The sequence below is a fragment of the Pinus tabuliformis genome, chromosome 9 (genome assembly GCF_031772625.1).
Source record: "Pinus tabuliformis cultivar Carrire ecotype Pingquan chromosome 9, CPIR1, whole genome shotgun sequence".
Classification (NCBI taxonomy): domain Eukaryota; kingdom Viridiplantae; phylum Streptophyta; class Pinopsida; order Pinales; family Pinaceae; genus Pinus; species Pinus tabuliformis.
In genome coordinates, this window is record NC_142307.1 from 578,005,514 (window position 1) to 578,028,847 (window position 23,334).

The window sequence follows — 23,334 nt, forward strand, 5'->3', positions numbered from 1 at the left end:
GGTGTTTGTCACATGAGCTTGGTATAATACTTCTAGGAAGAGTGTCTTTGTAGGGTTTTATTTATATTCACACTTCATTTTATAGAGCTTCGCCTCTTGGGTATATAAATGGGAGAATAATTTGTTAGCATTATATTTCCTTACTAACCCCTACATGACCTACTATATTCGTCCACTCTTTCTTGAATGACCTGGAGGCTTTCAGGATCAAACTCTTCGTCCTCCTCAGAGGAGATGTCTTCCACCTCATTGTTATTGGCCCCCAATTCCATAACTGATATTTGCTCATCATCCTCATTTTCTTGGTCATCCTGGTCATCCAAATCCTCATCTGGTAATGAGCCATATTTTTCTTTGATCTTGTGACACAAGGAATTAAATGCACCAATATAATAGGCAAGCTCCAAGAAGTGATAATCTATGGACTTTCCTTCATACTCTTGCCTTATGCTGTCGAGGCTTAACCTACTCTTGTTATAAAAATAGAATATGAAGTCCTCGTTCTCATGCTCTATCAGATGATCAGAAAGCTCAGAGCACAAAGCCAATCTTTCCCATAAGGCTTGTTCTTCTTCGAGGTTAATGTCGTGGACACTTTCTTCCGCCATTATTCATGATCTTGCATATAATGCAAAAATGGAGTCACCAGGGTGAATTAAAATGCCTTGATCGATGCTTGCTTCACCCCACAAGCATTCAACTTTGAAATTCGATGAAGAACTAGGGCTTCATTCTTCCAATGAAGTCGCCAAAATGATATGTCAATAATGTCGTATGAGGAACAAGATACATGTCTCGTGTCCCCGGCAATGGCGCCAAAATGTTACCACTCAAACAGAAGGGGTCCTAGGAGGGGATCCTATAGGGAAACTACTAGGTCAAGGGCAACAATGGAGCGATATCCCATTGTCACCTCAGCTAAGGCTCCCTGCTCTTTACGAACTTTCATCGATGGGAGGAGACCCGGTATAATGGGAATCACAATAATGAGTATGTCAATGAGAGGAATAAAAGGTGATTCCAATGGCCTATTCACAAGAGGGGCTCAAATGTATGGCTTTCTTGCTTGAGAAGCAAGGTGTAAGGCTCTCTAGTAAGGGCCAAGGAGATTTTAAGGGCTAGGGTTTGAGGATAAGACATGTAAAGGAGATAACTAGTCCTGGAAATCCTTGTGAAAACATAGTTTCCAAGTGGTCTTTGTGAAATTGCCTTCAATAAGTTATGGGACCACACGAGACCAAGTGGACCCAAAATTAGGTCAAGGGTATGGAGTTGATCACCCAAGAGGAGCTTGACCTAATTAGGGAGGAGAAGAGGATCAAAGGACAAATTTTCTTTGAGGTTTGAATTTAATGATCCTAATAAGGACACAAGCCAAGGGAAAACTAGGGCAAGAAATGGTCCTTGATCTAGGGTTTGCTATATCTCGAGATCCCATCGTCATATTTGCTTCAAATTTGGAGTGCATGTAGAGCAAACCTCAGCGTAGTTGAGGACCAAAAATCGAAGTGTTTGGATAGCTAGATTGTGAGATAATTGATAACCTAGGTGACCTATGTAGGCTAGATCTAGAAAAAGAGGGAGGTGAAAAGAATAAGCGTTGAAAACGATCACCAATAGAGGATTAGTGCATTGTCCTTTGGGAGAGATGGAGCCAAAGAGAAATTATGGTTTGGGAAGAATTCAACCAATCAAGGAGGCCTTCAACATCTTCGCATAGCATTTAGAGCATGAGAATAGCTGTTGCAAGGACTTTATACTTTGATTTGCAATAAATGATCACTTATAGAAATGTATTTAACATCAATTATCTCTAGGAACATTCACCCATTCATGAATGGCCCATGACATGATGCAACGCTATAAAAGATCAAATTTCCACAATTTCGCATGAGAAAAGCAGTAAATTTCAACCTAGTATAGTGAAAATCCCAACAACGTGCATGTGACAAAAGTAAATAACAAGAATAGCAATAAAAGAGCACCTACATGTAAGAAAAAGTATATCCAATCATCAACATATGCCAATAGTGAAGCTCCAAGACAAAATGAAAAAGATCCAAACATCAAAATTCATCCATTCATCCAAACTCGTCCTACTCATGTACATGTGGGTTTTCACATTAAAAATATATTTTTCCTTGACCAAATTAAATTCTTCCAAGGGCAACGAGGATCTTTTTGTAGATGAGGAAGGTTGTCCAAAGGAGGGAATTTGTCCCTGAGCTGCCAAATTAACACTTTCTGACCCAGCGAATAAATTTGGATCCTCATGCCAAGTCTAGGCCTTGTCATCATACCTTCGGATTTCAAGATCAAGTATCAATAAAATACTTAGAGAATAAATTCGGATCCTCATGCCAACTCTAGGCCTTGTCATCATACCTTCGGATTTCAAGATCAAGTATCAATAAATTCAAACCTTCATTCATAGATACCACGATCAAGGGTAACTCTGAAACTTGGTCAAGATGCGATGATTAGGGTCTCAGCGTATCAAAAGAAGATATTCGAACCTTTCCTCAGAGATAAGAAGCTCAGAAAACAAGCCCAGAACATCACCTTCCAAAGCTTATCAGGTCTCAAAAGCTATGATCTCCACAAGAGATGTGACTCAACTTTTGGCTCAAACTTCAACTTAGGCACAGGTATCTCATGAGAAGACTTATAATTGGTCTTATCCATGCACAAAGACTTCAAATCTTCAGTGATAGCTTACCATCACATAGATAAGTTTAATATTAGAGTTAGGAGGTGCCACTAGGTCTCGGCCTAGTTTTTATTCATCAACATAACTTGGATCTCTAACATTAGCCTTAGTCTTGGACTTGGGACCTTCAATGATGGCACAAACACTCGCACTTACAGATCACAGAAGAAGTTCCAGACCAGATTTTAAGCCTTTTAAAGATGGAGAACAAAAATACCCTTGAACTATCCTTTAGCCCTTCTAGTATAGTCACAGGAATTCGCTCCACTTTTCACACAGATTAGCTACAGAAAATTTGCACATTGAACAGAGCTACGATCTCCTCGCACAAAGTACAATCACAAGTGTAACTCACCCTTATCCACAGATGATTCCCTGCCTTCTTTGGCCTCAAATTTGTTCTTTAATGCCCCCCAACTTCGATCCCATGTTGAATTTTTGTTATGGCATAACAGAACAGCACAATCACAACTTCAATAGATCATTATTAGTGATCATATAGCATTTAACAATATCATTTAGGCAGTTTAGATATTCGACCATCAAAACATGAAAAGAGCAGTAAATATAATCACGAGACAATAAGACAAGAGACACAGAAAATTTAGGCACGAGGCCAGGGCAAAACCCACAAGGGGAAAACCCATAAATCCTTCCTTATGCGAGAGAGAGAGAGAGATCCAGATTCATTAATACATCAGAAATAATCATAGCAAAATAATAACCAAACCAGTAACCAAGATCATGATCAAGTGCCATGTCAAAAATCAAACTCTTGAAATTTTGGCCTCCTCCTGAAATTTCGTCCTCACTGTAGTTTTGCTAGATCAGAGATGCATGAAACAAAATTTTGTGTGTCCAAATGAGGAGAAATGATCTCCTGTATATAGCCTTCAAGTGGGGTTTGAATGGGTGCCTCTAAGGGGGCCAACCGACCTGACTTTTAGTGGAGCCGACTTGTCATCTTTTTAGGAGGCATAAATATATATTAAAATTCTGATTTTGTCATAATGAAAATACCGTTCATGGCTACCATATTTTCAACAAGCCCAAGGAAACCAGAGAAATCATCCCTTGAACAAGTCTTATTTGCCACTGAATGTTATTTGACTAAGTCAAGATGTCTACCTCAGAGTCATACCTCAAGATTGAGGAGAAGTTGAATGACTCCTCCAACTTTGCTACATGTAGGGCTAGGTTGGATTTGACTTTGTAAGAGAATGATGTTATGGAATATGTTGAAGGCAAGGTAGTTGAGCCACCAGAAAACGCAACTGCCGCTATCAAGTCCAAGTACAAGAAAGGTGAGATCAAAGCTAAGAAAATCATTATTGACTCTTTGAAAGATCATTTGATTACATATGTATCCAAGATGAAGAAGTCCAAGGAAATGTATGATAAGTTGATTGGGATGTATGAAGTCAACAACTTGAGCCATATTCTTGCTTTGAAGAATCAACTCAAGGACATCAAGATGAACAAGGGTGAGACCATTCAAGCATTCTTCATGAGGATATCTCAAATCAAGGATCAACTTTTGTTTGTTGGTGAAATTATATCTGATAGAGAGCTGGTGTTGATCACACTTGGACGTCTCCCTATGGTTTGGGAGACATTTATCATGACCATTAGCAGCAATGGTAAGTTTCCCACATTTGATGAGCTCTTAGGCAAGTGCACTCAAGAGGAGTCCAAGATGATCTCAAGAGGAAGAATTCAAAAGCATGAAGAAAGAGAACCTACTGCTTTTTCTACTCAAGCCAAGAAGAAGAAAGAGAAAGGAAGGCCCTCAAATTGAAAGTCAAAAAAGTAAGGCCAAGGATTCAAGAACAATAATCAAGCATTCAAGAACAACAATAGAGAATTCAACAAGGGCATGTCCAAGATCCAATGCTACACTTGCCACAAGCATGGTCATTATACCCGAGATTGTCCGGAAGAAAAAAGTGCTCCCAGGAACAACTACAATCTAAGAAGGAAGAGAGGAGGACCCCCTTCCCGAGAAGAAACTCGTCATCCTCCCAAGAGATCAAGGAATTCAAGGTATGATAATAATGCAGTTCAAACTCAATCTGAATACTTCTTATTTCTGCTCTTTCTAGTTCCTCTCCTCCGGATTCTTTTGATAGCTACATATTAGATAGTGGGGCCTCTAGACACTTCACTAGTTATCGTGAAGTTGTGATGTTCCTTTTTCTAGTGTTCCTTATGGCATGGTTAGGATGGACCTTTAGAGTTGGGGGCAAACAGGTCACAGGTGCAGGTTTGCATCATCGATAGGCCCAGGGGCTTTTGGTTGGGTTTTGAGGAGTTTTTATGAGGTTCGATGACATTCGCTTGGTATATTCCATCATCCACACAATTTCCCTTTCGTTCTGTTGCATTCTAATAACTTTCAAAATTTGAGTTATTAATGGGCCTGACTCAATTAATTACACTTAAGGTGCCATTTTGGGAGGAATACTTGGCAGAACACCTTAGTGTAATAGCTCGTTGGAACCGGAACGAGAGGATCTACTGGATGGGATGGCTAGAAGTGATTTCTAGTGGCCTGAGGAGGCATGGTGGCCAATTTACCATTTTCCCACATTAAAAAGAATATTTTAATTAAGGGACATGTGCTCGATGATTAAAATAATAATAAAATAGGAGCTTCTAGAGGGGTCCATCAGATCTATAAAAGAGGAGGAGGAGGCCATTAGAGGATATCTTGGATTTGATCTTTCTTCTTGTTTGAGAGGTTGGAGAACTCGATTCTATACTTCATTGGTAGCCCTAGGACTGAAACCCTCGGGTGATTCAATGAGATTGGGCGAGTACCCATCTCCCCTTGGTGAATTCATCTAGAATCCACAGGAGAGCTTAGCAGTTGCATTTCAGTTCAGTTTTGGAGGGTCGGTTGCAGCATTGGAGCAATTCAGTTTTGGAGACCAGATTATCTATCTCAACGATTTCAGTGATATCATCATTCATGCACACTTTTTCAGTTATTTATTATAATGAAAGCTGAGGTTATTTTTGCTCGTTGTGTTATTGAATTGCATGCACTCTATTGGTTATGTCTTCCATGGCAATTTTCTGTTAAATGAATGGTATTTTATGGAAAAAATCTGGGTAAGTTGGATTTCTGCAAAATTAGTGAAAAACCCCGTTTGGGATATTATAGTGGTATCAGAGTTGGTTTTCCTGCCAGCCTGAGGGTTTGTTTGTCAAAATTTCCGGACTATATTTATTATTTGTGATTGATTACATATCATGAGAGGGAGATTGAGTTGTACTGCACAGATTCTCATCTGGAGCAAGATCGGATCATCTTGAAGATTGGTCTGCGTAGGAGATAGTTCACCAGCTGGTGGTATCTTATTCATTGCTCAGCTTTTAGAAGGGTCGAGTGCCCCATTTGGGTAATCTTCTTTGATCAAGAACAAGCAAAGATCATAGTTGACAGCACTACATGAGAATTACGCAAGGGACAAATAATTCAGTGTTAAGAATCTATATTGTGGAGTCAACTGGAACCTAGAGACTTTCACAAAGACCACAAGTCGATCTACATTGAAGTCAACCATAGCGCAAATCAAGAATCAAGCAAATTCGTGGTTGTAGTTAGTTATTTTCCTGTATAAGTGATTTAGTGCAAAGTGAATGCTCCCCACGTTATGATTGATTCAGCCGCTAAAAAGGTTCGTGACCGATTTGATCCATCACTGTGGCATGTGTTATTTCATGTCGTGAGGTCCCAGTCGGCTACGGCATTGCTTCTAGTCAAACAAGTGAGAAGAAATTACAGTTGAATAGGCCAAGCTTGGGAATTGTGGAGCCGCATCCTTGCATTGGTAATCTGTGAAGGATGAGTCATTACGTCAAGGAGGAGGTTGATTCTTGTTTCAAAGGAGCATCTTAAATTTCGGTCGAATCATTGGAAGAAGGGACTTGTTATTGTTCAGCGAGGCTGAGAACCTCTCTTTGTCACCGTCGGAGAGCATTATTTTATGGCAATCAAAAGAGCATTGTATTAGAAGTCGTGAAATCCTTAGCACAAACAACAGATCATAGACACCAAAAATCTAAAGAATCGCCAAGACTAGAAGAACGCCGCCAGACACATTGCCGAAGACTGAGGATGCACAGAAGCTCTCGACAAGAAATATGGAAGGTCGCTAAAAAGAAATTGTCTCGGTACGCAAAAATCAGAAAACGACTTCCGTTGGATTGAATGCCATGTCCAGCGCAAGCACAAGGAAATTAATTCCGCTCGACGAATTCCTTTTCTGTGGGTTTTTAATTATTGTGCACGAGGATTCGAAGAACCGCACTGTTTGGGCCACCGGAAAAATTTGTGTTGTTCGGGAAAACCGTGTATACCTGTGGCATCACAGACAATTGATCCATCCGGATGAGTTCATCGAGAGCCTCCATTTTGATCACATTCACAAGTCGAAGTTGAGTTTATAGTTTGAGCAGAATCCCGCTGTATTATCACGTTGCAAAGTTACAAGTTGTTCAGCATGTGGGCGTTTGGGGATTAAGTGAGCATTGTTCTAGCACGTTGACAAACCAAAGATCAATGGGTACAGAAGACATCCTAACCGCCTGAGGATTTGGTTTGCGCAGAACTGAGCCTCTTTCCTCCTTGCTGGACGTAGATAGATGGTATGTACATAGTTGGAGCTGAATATGGGTTGAAGTCTTCTAAAACAATATATATGTCAGAGCAGCGTGATTACCCAAGTTCCAACATAATTTTTGTTGAAGAAAAGGGGAACTAGGTTCTGTATTTGTCAATGTAATTTTGATCTTTGTACTTGTCAAGAAAAAGAATTATTATTTTTATAAATTATATGAATGAGTTTCTTGCTCATTCTATAGGTCTAGGAAAGTCAAAGAGCCAAAAATTATATTGAATAGCTCTTCTTGAGCATTTATGTAATGAACATGAGTCAACCTAGTGTCAAGCAGCCCTCCAAGACAAGCACCATCCTTCAAAGAAAAAGCCTGCAAACAAAGCAATGAAAAGACATGAATGGTTTTTTTGGGATGTTAGAGGCCATCTACAACCTGCTTGTTGATGTATTTTCAATTCAAAGACAGATTACACTCTATGTTATTTTGGTCATGTGCACCCTTACATGATATATAAATGAGAACTTTTGCTTATTTGTGCATAAATGATTTGGATTCATATGGATGCACATGAATATATATGTTTTTCTTTAAAATTTGAATATTTGATGTGTTTTTGGCGGACCAATTTTTTGGTCTGGTTTTTTTACCCGTTATGGTCTAGTTCTGACCGATTCCCGATTCAGAGGGTTTTAAGGTTGGGTCACCTGGATAAGTCGGTTCAAACTAGAGACATAACCACTATATATACCCAGCTGGGGTATCCACAAAAGACATAGAAAATATTGGACATCTCTGAAGTTTTCGGAGGTATGGTACAGGACTTCGGATAGCACAGTAAGACAGAAAATCTCGGATAGCCCAGTGAAGACAGTATCTCGGACAAGGTACAGGATGATTGTATTTTGGTTAAGCTCATAGGCACAATATTATTGTCTTCTCTGAGGGTCATCATGCTCACAGTCTTGGTATACTCGGACAAGTCTCAACATAATTATGATCTCACTATGCCATCTCGGACAAGTATGGAGGATAATAATGAATACCTCAGTGAAGCATTCACATAGATGTCTCAGTATGGAAGCCTCATCTACATAATGATGATCTCAGAGAAAAGTGCAGTAATAATCTAAAAGAAGATGGAGATATGGTGCAGCAGTTATGGTCTCATTATTGTGATGAATATCTCAGTGAAGGTGCATGAATGATGAATTCAGTGAAGCAGCAGTGTTGATGATGATCTCAACAGCAAGAAGAGGATTGGTGACTTGGTCTTGGAGTGGCCTAGTAGGTCAAGGGTTATGGTCTTGGTGTTCATCAATTGAATCTCCATAAGAAGAATTTCGTGCGGGTTTTCCTCTCCAAGAGGGAGAGGTTTTGGCCCTGGAAGAATGCCAACATCTTGTGTTCTTGTCTCTTTATTTTTGGTAACAATTTGATGAAATAAACACTCTCTAATAATAAGAAGAAGGTCAAGCTAAGACAAATTGTAACAGCAGTTCACAAATTGTTATAGAGACTAGAAGAATCTTACTAATCCTATTTGCCCTAGATTCTTGAACATGGTATCAGAGCCAAAGTGTTGAAGTCAAAGGAAGGGCAGCAAAAGAGACATACAAGGATCTGTCTTCAAGGACATCAAAGCAGAAGTAATATATTGCAAAAGTAATCCAAGGAATACCTCTCACAATCCATGTTACATCACTGTCCCAATATAGTTATTACATCAAGGCAGTTTCGGTAATGAGAGTGTGTGTACCTAAGTACCTAAGTAACCCTGTTAACCTTGCTTATTCAGAAACCCTCGGTCACATTGTGCCCTAGATAGGCCTTTGGAGGGTACGCCTTGCTTTGTCTAAGTCAGTTTGAGCCCTGTCCTTGAGTTGAGTACCTATCCTAAGCCTATCCTTGTCACGTCCAAGCCTTAGACTTGACACATCCATTATGTGACCTACATAGGGAAGCCTCCCTTGTGGGGAAAATCCACTAAAGTGCAGGAGGTAGTGGCTATGGTGAAAATGGGCCACACCTCATAGTGCTGTCACTTGGTCTAGCCCTTGCCTTAAGAGCTCCCGTCACAAGACCTGCTAGATTTTGAGGCAATAGTACCCTTGTTCCCATGTTTCACTTGGGAGGTTATCCTTTGCCCTTCCTCCAGTGAGGTCCTTCCTTGAGGAGGGGCACTAATAGGAGGCACTGATTGAAGTAGTGTGCCAAGGTACTATATACTTACCACATTTGATATTTCCTTTATTATCCACATCCATTCTTTGGGTGATTTTCATTGGTCACTAGGACTAGCACCTCATATCCTCATCGCTGAGTCAGGAAATTTGCCCTAAGAGGTTGATGCATAAGGTACATTAACCATTCTTGTGATCATGTGCTTTTATCTAATATTTTGGGGGATACTAATATAGCAACCTGGACAATCTAAAGGCCAATGTTTCCAGGGCAGGTGAAACCACTCATGGAGACCTTTCTTGAAGATTCATCTCTGCTCTCAACTCCAAGAAAATATCTTGGACAATCTTTACCAAACAAGTGGACTGTCGACTCCCAAATAAGAATGCAAATCAATCTGCCATGGGTCACTTAGTCTTTCAGATTATGTCTTTGTGTTCACGACTTTATGTCCAGGAAGGTTGGTAGTCAATAATAAATATTTCCAAGTCCTTTTTGGTTTCTGGCAAATCTGGACAGAATGATTAAACTCTGCTAGTAGTTTTGAAGTGTGGTTTAAACCTTAAACAAGGATTATCAGCCTCCTCCTCATTATTTGAATGATATCTATACTTGGGATAGTTGGGAAATCCCAGGTTTCTGGACTGTACTGAATATCATCACTACAGGTGAGAATATAAATAACACTTATATTATCCCCACGAAAAAAAGTGTATGAGAGACCAAAGCTTTCAGAAGTGCAATATATGGCTAAGTTCACACTGAAAGATGACATAATATAATGCTAGTGTTTTTTTTGCTATAAATTGTATTTACCATTGTTATGGAGTACAGAGAGAATAAAACATTGCTAATTGTTGCAGTTGTAACTCTTATCTAAACAAGGAACATAAAATACCCGCATGTCAAGCATGACAAGTCATCAGGAGATTGTTGGAATTCCGCTGGTGGTACTGGAGCCCTCCAAAAAATTGGCTGCATAAAGCACATCAAAGCTTACCTTAAAATGCAAGTTTCGGATTTCTGTACAATGAGATTGATAAAACCTTCTTACAAGCCTACATTATTTACTCTGAATGGATCAGGTAACATGTCTGACAATGGAACCACTCGATCATATAATGCTCTCTTCACTGGTTCATCCAGAGATATTTCTTCCACATTAGAAGGTACAATAGCCAAGCTTTTGGATAAACAACCAACTGTTATTGAGGATAAATAAACTGGTTCTATCAAAAAGTATGACAGAAGAGCCCCTGCAAGAATGAAGAAAAACAAAAGCGACTACTTTCAGATGGAAAATTAACTGTATGTTTAAATTTTAGACAGTTCAAAACTTGTGGTCAGCAGTTTGTGCATTACACACTTGACTGACATAATTGCACCTCTAAGTTATTAAAAAAATTATTCGAAAGCAATAAACCAACCAGTGAAAAAAATATAAGCCATGATTGCTGTATAATGAATGACATGAAAATTTGCACCAGGACTCCTCTGCTACCACCTAGGTAAAGAAGTGTAACAGTATTATAGGGAAATTTGCACATTCTTGTAGCATTTGATTGAAGATCACATTGGTCAGGTAGGCAAGTGTATTTTATCCAGAGGGGTTAGCTCAACTGGTTGTCAGCAATGTTGCTGGGCATTTGGTTAGTTCCATAACAGTAGGTGCATGGTTTGAATCCCTTGGGTGAGGCAGATTGGTCTATGCAAAGTTGCAAACAGGTTTACTAGGGATGCCATCCATGAGTGTGGGGAAACATCCCTAGGGCTGGTTTCCTGGCAAGGTTTTCCTTGGTAAAAAGGGTAAAGAAAGCCTATTTATTGGGCTAATTACCAAAGTTGAAATCTTTTTTCCAACACATGGCTAATCTCTTGTTAATGACCATACCAATGTTGATTCAAACAAAGACAGAAAAAATGACAGGGGCACTAAGAAATGGTGTGCAGCCATGTCCAGGCAAATTTGTTCTGTTGGAATCACGATTTTCGTTAGACCAAAACCTGCAGGCATTAGTCTCCGCTACAATCGCCAGAGTTAGGATCCATGAGAGGTGGTTAGTCCATGTCGCAAAACACCTTTTTGGTATTATGGTCTCTATGTTTCAAACAGTTTTCTCCGAAGCTTAGGATTTGTCATCTAGGCATAAAAGTCAATTTGAGTCTATGTCATGTATGAAGGACCCTTCTTGGGCACGTTACATTTTTGTATGAGTATAAGAAGGCCCTCCAAGACCAAGACAAAGTCACCTCCTTCAAGTCAACTTCAAAAGAATAACATAATCTCCCAAATAGACATGTCGGCTCACAATCATCTCATGTCGGCTTATATACATGGGCAAACAACTATAAATAGGGAAATTTGGATTCCATTTCAGAGCAGAAATTCAGAGAAGTAATTCGATCAAGGTCTGAAGCTAGGAAGAAGTGCGAAGGTCATCAAGGGAGCATAATAACTAGTGAGAAAGAAGAAAAGGAGCAGTGAGACCTCTAGTGTTGTTTTGGCTTTGTTATTGGGCCAACTTACCTTCACACGTGAGAGATTGCAAAATTGTGTATTGCATAAAGAAGGCCGAGGTATTACAGTCACAATGAGAGAGGATTTCGAGTGAAAGACAAAGTCAAAGTGTCAAGAAGAAGTCTCCTTCTAGAGCAAAGAAGATATAAGGTCAAAGTTGGTCAAGCTCATGTGCTAAGGGTTTCTAAACTAGAACCAAGGAGTGTAGTACTGAACCAAGGGACCGAAATTCTGAAGAGTAGCCATGAAGGAGGAAGAAGCAGAGATTTGATCATTGCAGGAAGAATCTCATCAAGGAGGATTTTTGTCTTGGTCTTGGAGTGGCAAATAGGTCAAGGGTCTTGGTCTTGGTATTCATCAATTGAAGTCTCTATAAGAAGAAGAATTTGTGCGGGTTTTCCTCTCAAGTGGGAGAGGTTTTGGCCCTGGCGAATAGCCTACATTTTGTGTCTCTTGTCTCTTTATTGTTTATGCATTGGTAACTGTTTGATGAAAGAAAAACACAATAATAATCTAAAGAGAAGAATCTAATCTAAAAGGTAAAAAGCATTCACAAGCAGTTATCTCTCAGAGAAATCACCTAATACTTGATGCCCTAGATTTCTCAACATGGTATCAGAGCTAAGGTGACTAAGTCAAGGAAGGGCATCTTATCAAGGGACACTCAAGGATCAAATCTCAAGGCATCAAAGCAAATATCGTCTTTAAGACAAGATTTACAAAGGAAGCATTATAACCCTACATCGAAGGAGTCTTGGATCGTCACCAAGAAAAGAAGGGTAAGTTGAAGAAATCTATGAATCAAGGTCCTTACCATTGAAGACATCACAAAGTCATCACTGATGGTCATCAAAGGATACAAAGAGATCTCACTCTTTGTGGGATCAAGAATCACTCTTGAAGAAAACTAACTTCATCAAGGAGAAGTTTTCTACTCTCTATATCATCATCAACATCAAGGAAGCAGCAAGGAGAAGGAGCATCATATCAAGTATATTTATGTCCACATCTGAATATGTCAAAATGGCTTCAAACTATCTTGCATGGAAGAAAAGGACAGATCTGAATCTCATTGAAAATGAGGTTATGGAACATGTCAAACAATATGTCACTAAACCAAGAAAGGAAGATGCTCAAGCTCTTGCAAAGTATATGAAAGGGGAAGTTAGGGCTCAAAGGATTCTCATAGAATCTATCAAGGATCCCCTCATCCCATATGTATCCAAACTTGAAACTTCAAAAGAAATCTATGACAAACTGGTAGAGTTGTATTCTGTAAGCATTGTTGGAGAAGTTATCTCATTAAGGCAAGAAATCTACAAGTTGAAGATGTCAAGGGAAGATGGAACAGCCTCATACTTTATGAGGATATCTGAAATCCAAGATCAAGTACAAGATCTGGGAGAAGTCATGTCTGATAGAGAAATGACTACAGTGGTACTAAATGCACTACCGGAGGAGTGGGGTAACTTTAATTCAAGTATTTATGGGAAGAAAGAAGCTACTCCATTCCAAGATCTATGGTCACTATGCAAGATTGAAGAATCTAGACTAAAGGCCAAATCTGATGTGGGAGCAGGTGAGCAAAATCAAGCATATGCTACAATGACAAAAAGAAAGGGAAAATTTGGAAAGTTTGGTCCTCAGAAAAAGAAGAAGAACATGGCTAAAATACAATGCTATGGGTGTCAAGAATATGGGCACTATAGGAGAGATTGTCCTAAGCTCAAGAAGGACAATAACAAAAGCCCACATCACCGAGGAAGTGGAGGAAGTTGAAAAGAAGAAATCCAAGAAGGAGGAAGTAATAGATCTCCACTATTGAGATAGTCTTCCTCACATAAGTTCTTTTCAAGTTCCTAAGTCTTCTGTTGTAAGATATGGCTATCATGATTCACTAAGTAAAATAATGGGATGCATCAAGGCATCATAGAAGCATTGAAAGCAAGAGTTGTAGAAGCATGAAAGATGGTTAGAATCTATGGAAGTCAAAGATATAGCTCTTGGGAATCTCATTGAAAACACAAGTGGCAAGGTCATCTAGTACAATGTTCATCATACATTTGTCAAAAGAAAACATCTGCTAATGGGGATACTTTAGATCCTCAAGATTCTCTAATGGAATCTTCATTGAAAAGTTCATTGATCCTGAGGGGAAGCATGTGTTTCATCAAGAATTCCAAACTTGTGGAATTCATGGGATGATGGTATGATGACATAAAAGTTAAGCAGATCAAGGGATTGAAGCTCTTTCAATCAAGTAAGTGTTGATTTGGGGTAGCATCAGATTTGCTCCAGCTACGAAATTTGGTGGAGAGGTTGGGGCACATGAGATCTCCAATACCCAGAAAGGGTTTGGGCAGATTCTAAACAGATCAGGAGATATTAAAATAATTAATATTTTTAATGGAGTCCCTAAGTCTAAACTTAGGGAAAATAAAATATTAATGTGTATTAATATGAATCTGTGTTAGAATGGTCCAAAAGACATGGACCAAGCCAGATCTAATCTTAGCCGTTGATTAGGGACTTAATCTCAGCCGTTGAGATGTCAACGGGAAAAGTATAAGAGAAGGCTTGAGGGTCACTTGGAGAATAAACCAGAGTGATCAGTCATTCTATTCTCTAGAGTGGGGTTTGCTAAGAGAGATAGAATCAGTGATCGGGAGAGCAATTGAGGGGCATTGAGTACAGAGAAGGCAGAGATTGTGCCAAGAAAGCAGCGCAGCAGCCAAGGAGAGTGACGCAGAGCCAGCAAGGGCTCACGCAGGGCCACGCAGAGGCAGCCAAGTGCTACGCAGAGCACCAGAGAGGCCAGTGTGTCTGACGCAGAGGCCCAGAAAGCTGACGCAGGGCCTCTTGGGGCTGACACAGGGCCAGCATGAGATAGAGAGTGGTTGACGCAATCTAGATTGGGCAGACGCTAGGGTTGCAGAGCAAAGTTGTGCTCAAGAGCTGCCGGAAGGATTTTCCAGGGTTTCAACCAAGAGATTTCTCTCAAACTGTGAGGTATAGCTGCTAAGGAAATTCTCTGTTGGGTAGGTCAGTTTTCGACACCCAAATTGTACTCTGATATTGCTTAATAAGAAAACCCTCAAATAGCTGCACCGATTTTCCCACATTGGGTTTTTCCGGGGACATTAGTCCAAAAATAATGGTGTCATGTGGTGTGTTTGTTCTTGTTTCTTTTAGTTGCTGATCTGTAATATGTTGAGCATGCACTGGTGTTTCTTTTCAGTGTTTACTTTGTAAATAACTTGTTAAAGGAAAATAACAAGTAGGTAGGAATAAATCAAAAAAAGTGCATGAAGGGTTTCTAAACTAAGTAAACTTAGAAACCTCAACATGGTATCAGAGCGTGATTGCATATCACAGCAAGACTAAAAGACATCAATCGAGCGGAGCAATAGCAGCAGAAAACAATTGTCCCAAGGTAACAGAAGCTGTTTCTAGCAGCACCGAAGCCAAGAAGTGTGACGCAGAGCCACGAAGAAGAAGCCGGGAGCAGCACAGAGCCTCAGAGAGGCTAACGTTGCTGACGCAGAGGACCAGAGGGCTGACGCAGACCCATTTGGGGTGACGCAGAGCAAGCATGAGGCAGAGAGGGGCTGACGCAGTTCACAGAGAGGCAGTTGTTGGAGTCTAAAAGGTTGCAGAAATATTACAAAGTGGAGCTGGTGAGGCACTGTAGTCAGAACAGTACCTGACAGAGCAGGGCCAAAGGAGTTGTTACCAAGGGTTTCTAGCCGAGGAACCTAGATCAGCAGTGCAGTTGCACAAGACGATCAGAGTAGGGGGCATCTCGACAAGCGGCAGAGGGATTTCCAAGAGGGAAATCAAGACTCAAAGGGAGTCCAGAAGAGAACTTCTAAATAGGAAGTAAAGACTCAGAGGAGTCGAATAGAGAACTTCCAGGAGGGAAGTAGAGGAGCGCCATGGCACTACACGAGGTAAGAGACCAGGATAGACTGGACGGAGCATCGAACTTCGCAGTCTGGAAGGCCAGAATCTTATCAATGCTTGACAATAATCATGTCAAGAACTTTGCCTTAAAGGTTATAGCTATCCCAGTCGACCCCAATGATAACGACAAGAGCGAAGAGGCGATGGCGAGGGCCAAGTGCATTATCCTTGACGGGGTCAAGGATCATGTGGTACCACATATAGCCGAGAAGGAAACGGTAGTTGAGATGTGGGAGGCTATCAAGAACCTGCACCAACATACTTCTGTGCAGAGAAGAATGCTGCTCGAAAACCAGATGAGGTCGTATCAGATGAAGAAGGGTCAATCGATTGACACCTTCCTCGGAGGACTGAATGAGATCCGAGACCAATTGACTGCTATAGGAGCGACACCGGATCAGGAGCTTATGCTGAGGACAGCCCTGAATGTTGTCTCAGAAGATTGGGAAGTGTTCGTCCAGAGTATCCTGGGCAGAGGGACTCTCCTACCTTGGGACGAGATGTGGGCAACTCTTCGCCAGGAAGAGATCAGACGGCAATGGAAGACAAGTAGCAGCAGCAAAGGGATCAAGGTCAAGTAGGAGAAGGAGGATGTGGCCCTAGCATCTAAGGGAAGGCAGGAGAAGCGGAAGAAGAAAGATCTCTCCAAAATCAAGTGCTTCCACTGTGGGGAGATGGGTCATTATGCGACCCAATGCCCAAGGAAGAAGAGTAAGGGAGAGTCTTCCGAGACTAAGGCAGGGCCAGCATGGGCAGAGAAGGAAGTTTTGACAGACGATGACCATGCCATGAGTGCACCACTAGAGCGGAAGTGGGGAGACATTGAGCTATAATCAGGAGAACTACAGATGATGAGGGGCGGGATCCTTGAGGTACTCAGCCTCTTGGATTAGACCTTGCTACGAGAGCCCCGATGAGGAGTAGCAGGACTGGCTGAGTGGGTAGAGACGGATGCGGATGGAGCGGCAAAGAGAGCTACAGCGCAGGAGTCCCAAGACAGCGCAGAGCTAGCAAGCAGTGCGAGAGGCACAGGAGTATTGCACCAGTGCAGGAAGGCACAGCGAGGTGTGCAACGGTGCGAGATGCAGGGAGTTGTTGCAGCAACGCAGAGGTCAGAGAGAGGGAGCACTTGTCAGCGGTAGAGGGAGCTTCAACATTAGTGGGTGTCTCTAGCCCAACAGGGAGGTCAGATTGGGAGATCAGTTACTTACTTCTAAGTAACTAAGTCGCAATGCAACAATGGCCAGCACAATGCAGCATGATGAGAGGAGGTGCAGTGCGGATGCAGTGCTGGGAGAAAGGACCAGCAATAGCACGGATGCAGAGGGAGTTTTCGTACAGATGCAGCAGTGGCAGTGGCAGAACCACGGGCAGCAGCACAGGAGGCAGCAATGCAAAAGATGTTGGGTAGGAAGGCCTAGCATCAGCACAGGTAACGATGCCGGATGATCAGAGTAATACTCAGTGAGGAGTATTGCTAGAGCACAGTCCTCGCTAAGAGGGAGTGTTGATTTGGGGTAACATCGGATGTGCTCCAGCCACAAAATTTGGTGGAGAGGTTGGGGCACATGAGATCTCCAATACCCAGAAAGGCTTTGGGCAGATTCTACACAGATCAGGAGATATTAAAATAATTAATATTTTTAATGGAGTCCCTAAGTCTAAACTTAGGGAAAATAAAATATTAATGTGTATTAATATGAATCTGTGTTAGAATTTGTTGACCTAGGTTGTCATTGATGTCAATATGGCAATATTCTAGATACTAGATGATGATATGAAGCCAAGGGGAAGCAGAGCAAATCCATGAAGAGACAGGAGCAAGGCCATCAGGATAGCCAAGCCATAAGCAAGAGTTTGTTGCACAAGCATATTGCAGAATATTAGAGCAAGAGAGCTATATCGGAAAAGGTAGAAGCCATCAAGGTATGAAGGTATCAGAGGAGGTCTTTGAAAAACATTGCCAAGCCGGAGGAGCCACATTCGAGCAAGAGGAGCCATATCGAAGGAGCATTGCATGTAATACATGCCCAAGAAGAACCAAGAGGACGAACTCATCAAAAGAGGAGTTAACATGCGAGAGGAGGCAAAACAGAGCTATCGGAGCGACAGGAGGAGCCATATATATATGCCAAAGGAGAACATATCGGAGGAGCAAACAGGGCAAACAGAGGAGCAAACAGAGCAAACAGAGCTATCGAAGGAAGCAGAGAGCATATCGGGGGAGCAAAGAGGAAAACAGAGACATTGGAGCTCAGGAGGAGTCTTATCGGGAGTAATACATGCCAAAGAGTCTTATCAGGAGTAATGTATGCCAGCGAAAGAAGAGCGGAAGAGTTAAAAGGAGCAGAGCATAGAGAAGAGCGGAAGAGTTAAAAGGAAAGACAAAGAACAAGGATAGTTGAACGTTGTTGAAACAGTTGGAGGAAACAGTAGCAGTAGGGTCCAGCAGAATAGAAAAGGGCCGAAGCACCAACAGGACAGGAGGCATTCAAAGGATGAGCATCTCTACTGATCGTATCACACTGTGAAAGACTCAAACCTATGATGAATTAATCAAGTGAAGAATAACTCTGTGATGTAGTGAATAAAGTTTTGTCTAACATTGTTTGAAGGGAGAACCGGAGAAGTAGCTAGCAGAGAAACAGTCATGTTGAAGCATTCACTGTGACATTAGAACAGATGCTTGAACAGAAAGTTGTTCTTTATGCAGAGCTTAGTGCAGCTAACAGTAGACTGACTAAAGTTGTGTGAAGACATTATCAGAGAGCACGAAGGCTATTGGAGAATCTGTGTGGACAGTATGAAGAGTTGTAAAGACTCCTTCATAAGAAGATTGGTTGTCATTGATGTTGTAGCATGGAGACTACAGTGAAGTTGTAGACAGACAAAACTCAGTAAAGAAGAGTTATGAGAGCAAAACATTACTATCAAGCATGCCTTGACAAGATTGGGTCGGAACCCTTGGGGTTGGTGCCTCAGAAGTAAGAAGGACTGGAGTCCTTGGGGCTGGTGCCTCAGAAGTAAGAAGGATTGGAGTCTTTGGGATTGGTGCCTCAGAAGTAGGAAGGATTGGTGTCCTTGAGACTGGTGTCTCAGGAACTGGAAGGATTGAAGACCTTGAGAGTTGGTGCTCCTAATTCCAAGATTGTTGCCTTGGCAAAACAGAGTTGGAGCTCAGGAGGTTGGAGCCTCATTGAAGTCCAAGTTGGCGCTTGGCAACTGATTGCAACCATTTATATATTGAATCTACTTTATACCAAAGATTATATTAATAAAAGCATTAATACTTGTTGTTCATCTTGTGTTCTGAATATAAGTGTTTTTTAACTAGTAAAATAATAGTGGAGAAAGAAATACTGATTCACCCCCCCTCTCAGTATTTCCAACAGAATTGTCCAAAGGACATGGATCAAGCTAGATCTAATCTTAGCAGTTGATTAGGGACTTAATCTTGGCCATTGAAATGTCAACAGGAAAAGTATAAGAGAAGGCTTGAGGGTCACTTGGAGAATACACCAGAGTGATCAGTCATTCTAATCTCTAGAGCAGGGTTTGCTAAGAGAGATAGAATCAGTGATCGGGAGAGCGGCTGAGGGGCATTGAGTACAGAGAAACAGAGAATGGAGAGATTGTGTCAGGAGAGCAGCGTAGCAGCCAAGGAGAGTGACGCAGAGCCAGCAAGGGCTCACGCAGGGCCACGCAGAGGTTGCCAAGTGCTGCGCAGAGCACTAGAGAGGCCAACGTGTCTGCCGCAGAGGCCCAGAAAGCTGACGCAAGGCCTCCTGGGGTTAACGCAGGGCCAGCGTGAGACAGAGAGGGGCTGACGCGGTCCAGATTGGGTAGACACTGGGGTTGCGGAGCAATTTTGTGTTGAGGAGCTGCTAGAAGGATTTTCCGAGGTTTCAGCCAGGAGATTTCTCTCAAACTATGAGGTATAGCTGCTAAGGAAATTCTTCGTTGGGTAGGCCAGTTTTCGGCACCCAGATTATACTATGATATTGCTTAATAAGAAAACCCTCAGATAGTGGCACCGGTTTTCCCGCATTGGGTTTTTCAGGGGACATTGGTCCAAAAATAATGGTGTCATGTGGTGTGTTTGTTCTTGTTTCTTTTAGTTGTTGATATGTAATATATTGAGCATGCACTGGTGTTTATTTTCAGTATTTACTTTGTAAATAACTTGTTAAAGAAAAATAACAAGTACGTAGAAATAAATCAGAAAAAGTGCATGAAGTGTTTCTAAACTAAGTAAACTTCGAAACCTCAACAGGAAGTTGTTGCAGGAAGTCTAGATGACCCAAATGAAAAATGAGGGATGCAGGATGTTGAAAATAGCAACAAGAAATGTTAAAATTAGAATCCATAAATTCCAATTTAATTTGTCCTTGAATTAAATTGTGAATTAAAATCGTAATTATTTTTTCATAGCAACTTGTAATAGATAACTAAGTTAAGTTAACTTAGGAATTTTGACTTGGAAGTCATGTATATGTTCTCCCTAAGTTTTAGGGATCCAGAATGAGTTTATTTATGAGTTGTAATTAGATAACTCAAGTTACCGAGTTATGGTCAGTTAAATTAGTTCTAACTATTTGTAGAACTAAAAGAATATTAGCAGCCAATTGGTGCACTGGTGCATCCACAAGTGTTACTCTAGTTAACTGAAGATTCCCTCATCAAAAGCTCATGCATGTCAGTTCAGAGAAAAACCCTGTTGAGGGGTGGAATTATAATAGGTGACTCTGCAATTGTTGGGTCAAGAGGATGGCTCTGACGGCGTTCGGTAAGATAAACCGCGAAGGGCTAGGATAGCCGCAGACCGCAGCTGCAGGACCACAGGCTGGAGCAGATTTCGGGAGATAGGGTTTCGAGCGGTCGACAGATCGACGCCATCGACGGGAGGCTGCAGTCACTGTCCGGCATGGAGAGTCAACGGGAAACGGACCTCGTGGATTATTCCGAGGATCCGTTGGAAGGGAACATAACCAGGATGCTGACAAACTTTCCAAGGCGGCCGCGCTGATGGAAAAAGGACACTGGGAGATATCCGAGATTTTGGATCAACAGGAACAAAAGTTTTATCATCGCCCATATATAGACCCGCAATATCCTACTGTGGGTCTACATGCGACTTAACTTATAACAGCAGCATGACAGCAGCAGTATATAGGACTGTTTTTTGTATAAATCTTTTTGTAACTGAAGGACGCCGTAAGGCATCTAACTCTATTGACTACACAGCATAATTACAGCGGTAGAAACAACAGCATATACATGCAATTTTTTGTAAAATGTACAGAGATATCTGTGAACAATGGCATATGCGAAATGCATCTACATATGTAATCTTTCATATTAATGAAATGTTACGGATTTTCCCAGTGGAAAAAAAAAGAGAAAAACCCTGTTGAGACTAGAGTGTAGGGGCAGTGTGCTATCAGTTGTATGATTTACTGAGTTGTAAATATCATGCATGCAATCAGAGAAGGACCTAATTTTGGATTGCGCAGTTATGGATGAGGAATTTCCCTTTAAATAGGGGTTAATTCTCTCAAGAATTGTGCAAAGAATTAGAAGATTGGAAGCTTGGAAATTTGGCTAAGTATTATCCAAAAGAAGTCATAAGGCGGAGGATAGGAAATACTTGTGCAAGTTAAACTCAAGGTCGAGCAGAGCATATTGTATTCATCAAAATTCTTTGACCAAGGGCACAAGGAATCAGGGGCTTGGAGAGCAACAAAAGAGGCTAGAGATTGGCTTGAGCTTGCTTGTGAACGAGGAGATTGATCATACTGAGTGTTGGGATTGTTCTTGTGAGAACAAGCATTGTATTATCATCTTAGATTTTGTATTTAATGCAATACAGATAATGGTGGTTTTCAGTTGAGGCTTTCCCCATAAACTTATTGTGTTATGTGCCATTGATTTATCTTCTTCTTGTTCATATTGTTTTCATCGATCTATTGTCTTCCGCTGGTTGAAAGTAGAAGTAGATTCTTGTCCTGTGTTTTAGTACAATGCATGAGCTTGTGAATCTATAGGAAAATTTTACATGGTATCAGAGCCAGATTTTTTTGGGCCACGAGTTTGCAGACCAAATTTGGAAATTTTTGTGCAAAATTTTCAGAAACAAATAGCATATCTGGATTCCTTGTGGAAAAATACACAAATTCTAAAAAAAAAAGATCAGTCGAATCGGAGTTCGGATGAGGGAGATATCGTTGATTTAAAATCAAGTCTTTTTCCTGAAAATTTCATGACAGCGGGACAGTTGAAACCGATTCCAAGAACATGTATGCACTTGAGGTACAAGATGCATGCAAAGCCTTGAGGAGCAAGGCAAAGGTTAGAGACTTGGTGGTTGAAAGGGAGAGTAAATTACCTCTCAACATGAAGCTCCAGAAGAAGCCTCAGAAGCAACTTCGAGAAATTGTGGAGCAGCCACAACTAGAGAAACTGAGAGGAGACCGAGTGGAGGCATCCACTCATGCAGAGACCTCTAGTAGGGGAAAATTTCTGGCCATGTGGGCAGACAGATCACATGCAGCCATACCTCCAGGTGTGAGGTGGGGCAATGTGAAGTGATAGTCCCAAGAGGGCTGAAATTGGGCAAGATCCATTGAGAGGTTTTATCTCATGGATCGTACCTTGCTACAGGACCCCTAAGTACATAGTCGTAGGAGGAATTGTTGATTTTGGGTAGCATCGGATGTGCTCTAGCTCCGAAACTTTGTGGAGGGGCTCAAACACATGAGATCTCCAAGATCCAGAAATCGTTTGGAGAAATTCCACCCAGATTAGGAGTTATTAAAATAATTAATATTTTTAATGGGTTCCTAACTCTAAACTTAGGAAAATAAAAATATTAATGGGTATTAATAAAGATATGGGTGAGAAGCTTCTAAGAGACGAGGATCAAGTCTGTTTTAATCTTAGCCGTTGATTAGAGACTTAATCTCGGTCATTGATTTATCAACAAGAAATGTATAAGAGAAGACTTGAGAGTCATTTGGAGACACACCGGGCAAATACTCAATAACCCGAGGGGAATCGATTCTCAAGGAAAAAGAGTTCGATTTCAGAGGGAGAGTTGCAGGGTGAAGGAAGAGGAGGGTTTCAGCATCAGCCAGAGACTGAGGAGGAGGTGATGCAGTGCCTCAGAGAGATAGCGCAGAGGGAGAGCTCTGAGAGACAACGCAGGCAGGGACAAGATCTCATGTAGATGATGCAGGGATGACGCAGTCCTCATGCAGATGATGCAGGGGTGACACAGTGAAGGATAAAGGGTCTCTATGGTGTCAGAATTTCTCCTAGCTGAGGAGGAAAATTATCT

At 41.3% G+C, this 23,334-nt stretch overlaps 1 protein-coding gene across 1 annotated transcript in view; it reads right to left on the bottom strand.

The window, feature by feature from the left end:
* The window catches only part of LOC149149869 (denosine deaminases acting on tRNA), a 193,254-nt gene extending 182,288 nt beyond the window's left edge, over nucleotides 1-10,966 (bottom strand). The window contains exons 1-3 of the mRNA XM_089442609.1: nucleotides 10,945-10,966; nucleotides 10,589-10,773; nucleotides 10,416-10,492 (exon numbers count right to left, since the gene is read on the bottom strand). Coding sequence (XP_089298735.1) covers nucleotides 10,416-10,492; nucleotides 10,589-10,773; nucleotides 10,945-10,966 — 284 coding nt within the window. The remainder of the gene's footprint in view (nucleotides 1-10,415; nucleotides 10,493-10,588; nucleotides 10,774-10,944) is intronic.
* Between the last annotated feature and the right edge of the window lie 12,368 nt (nucleotides 10,967-23,334).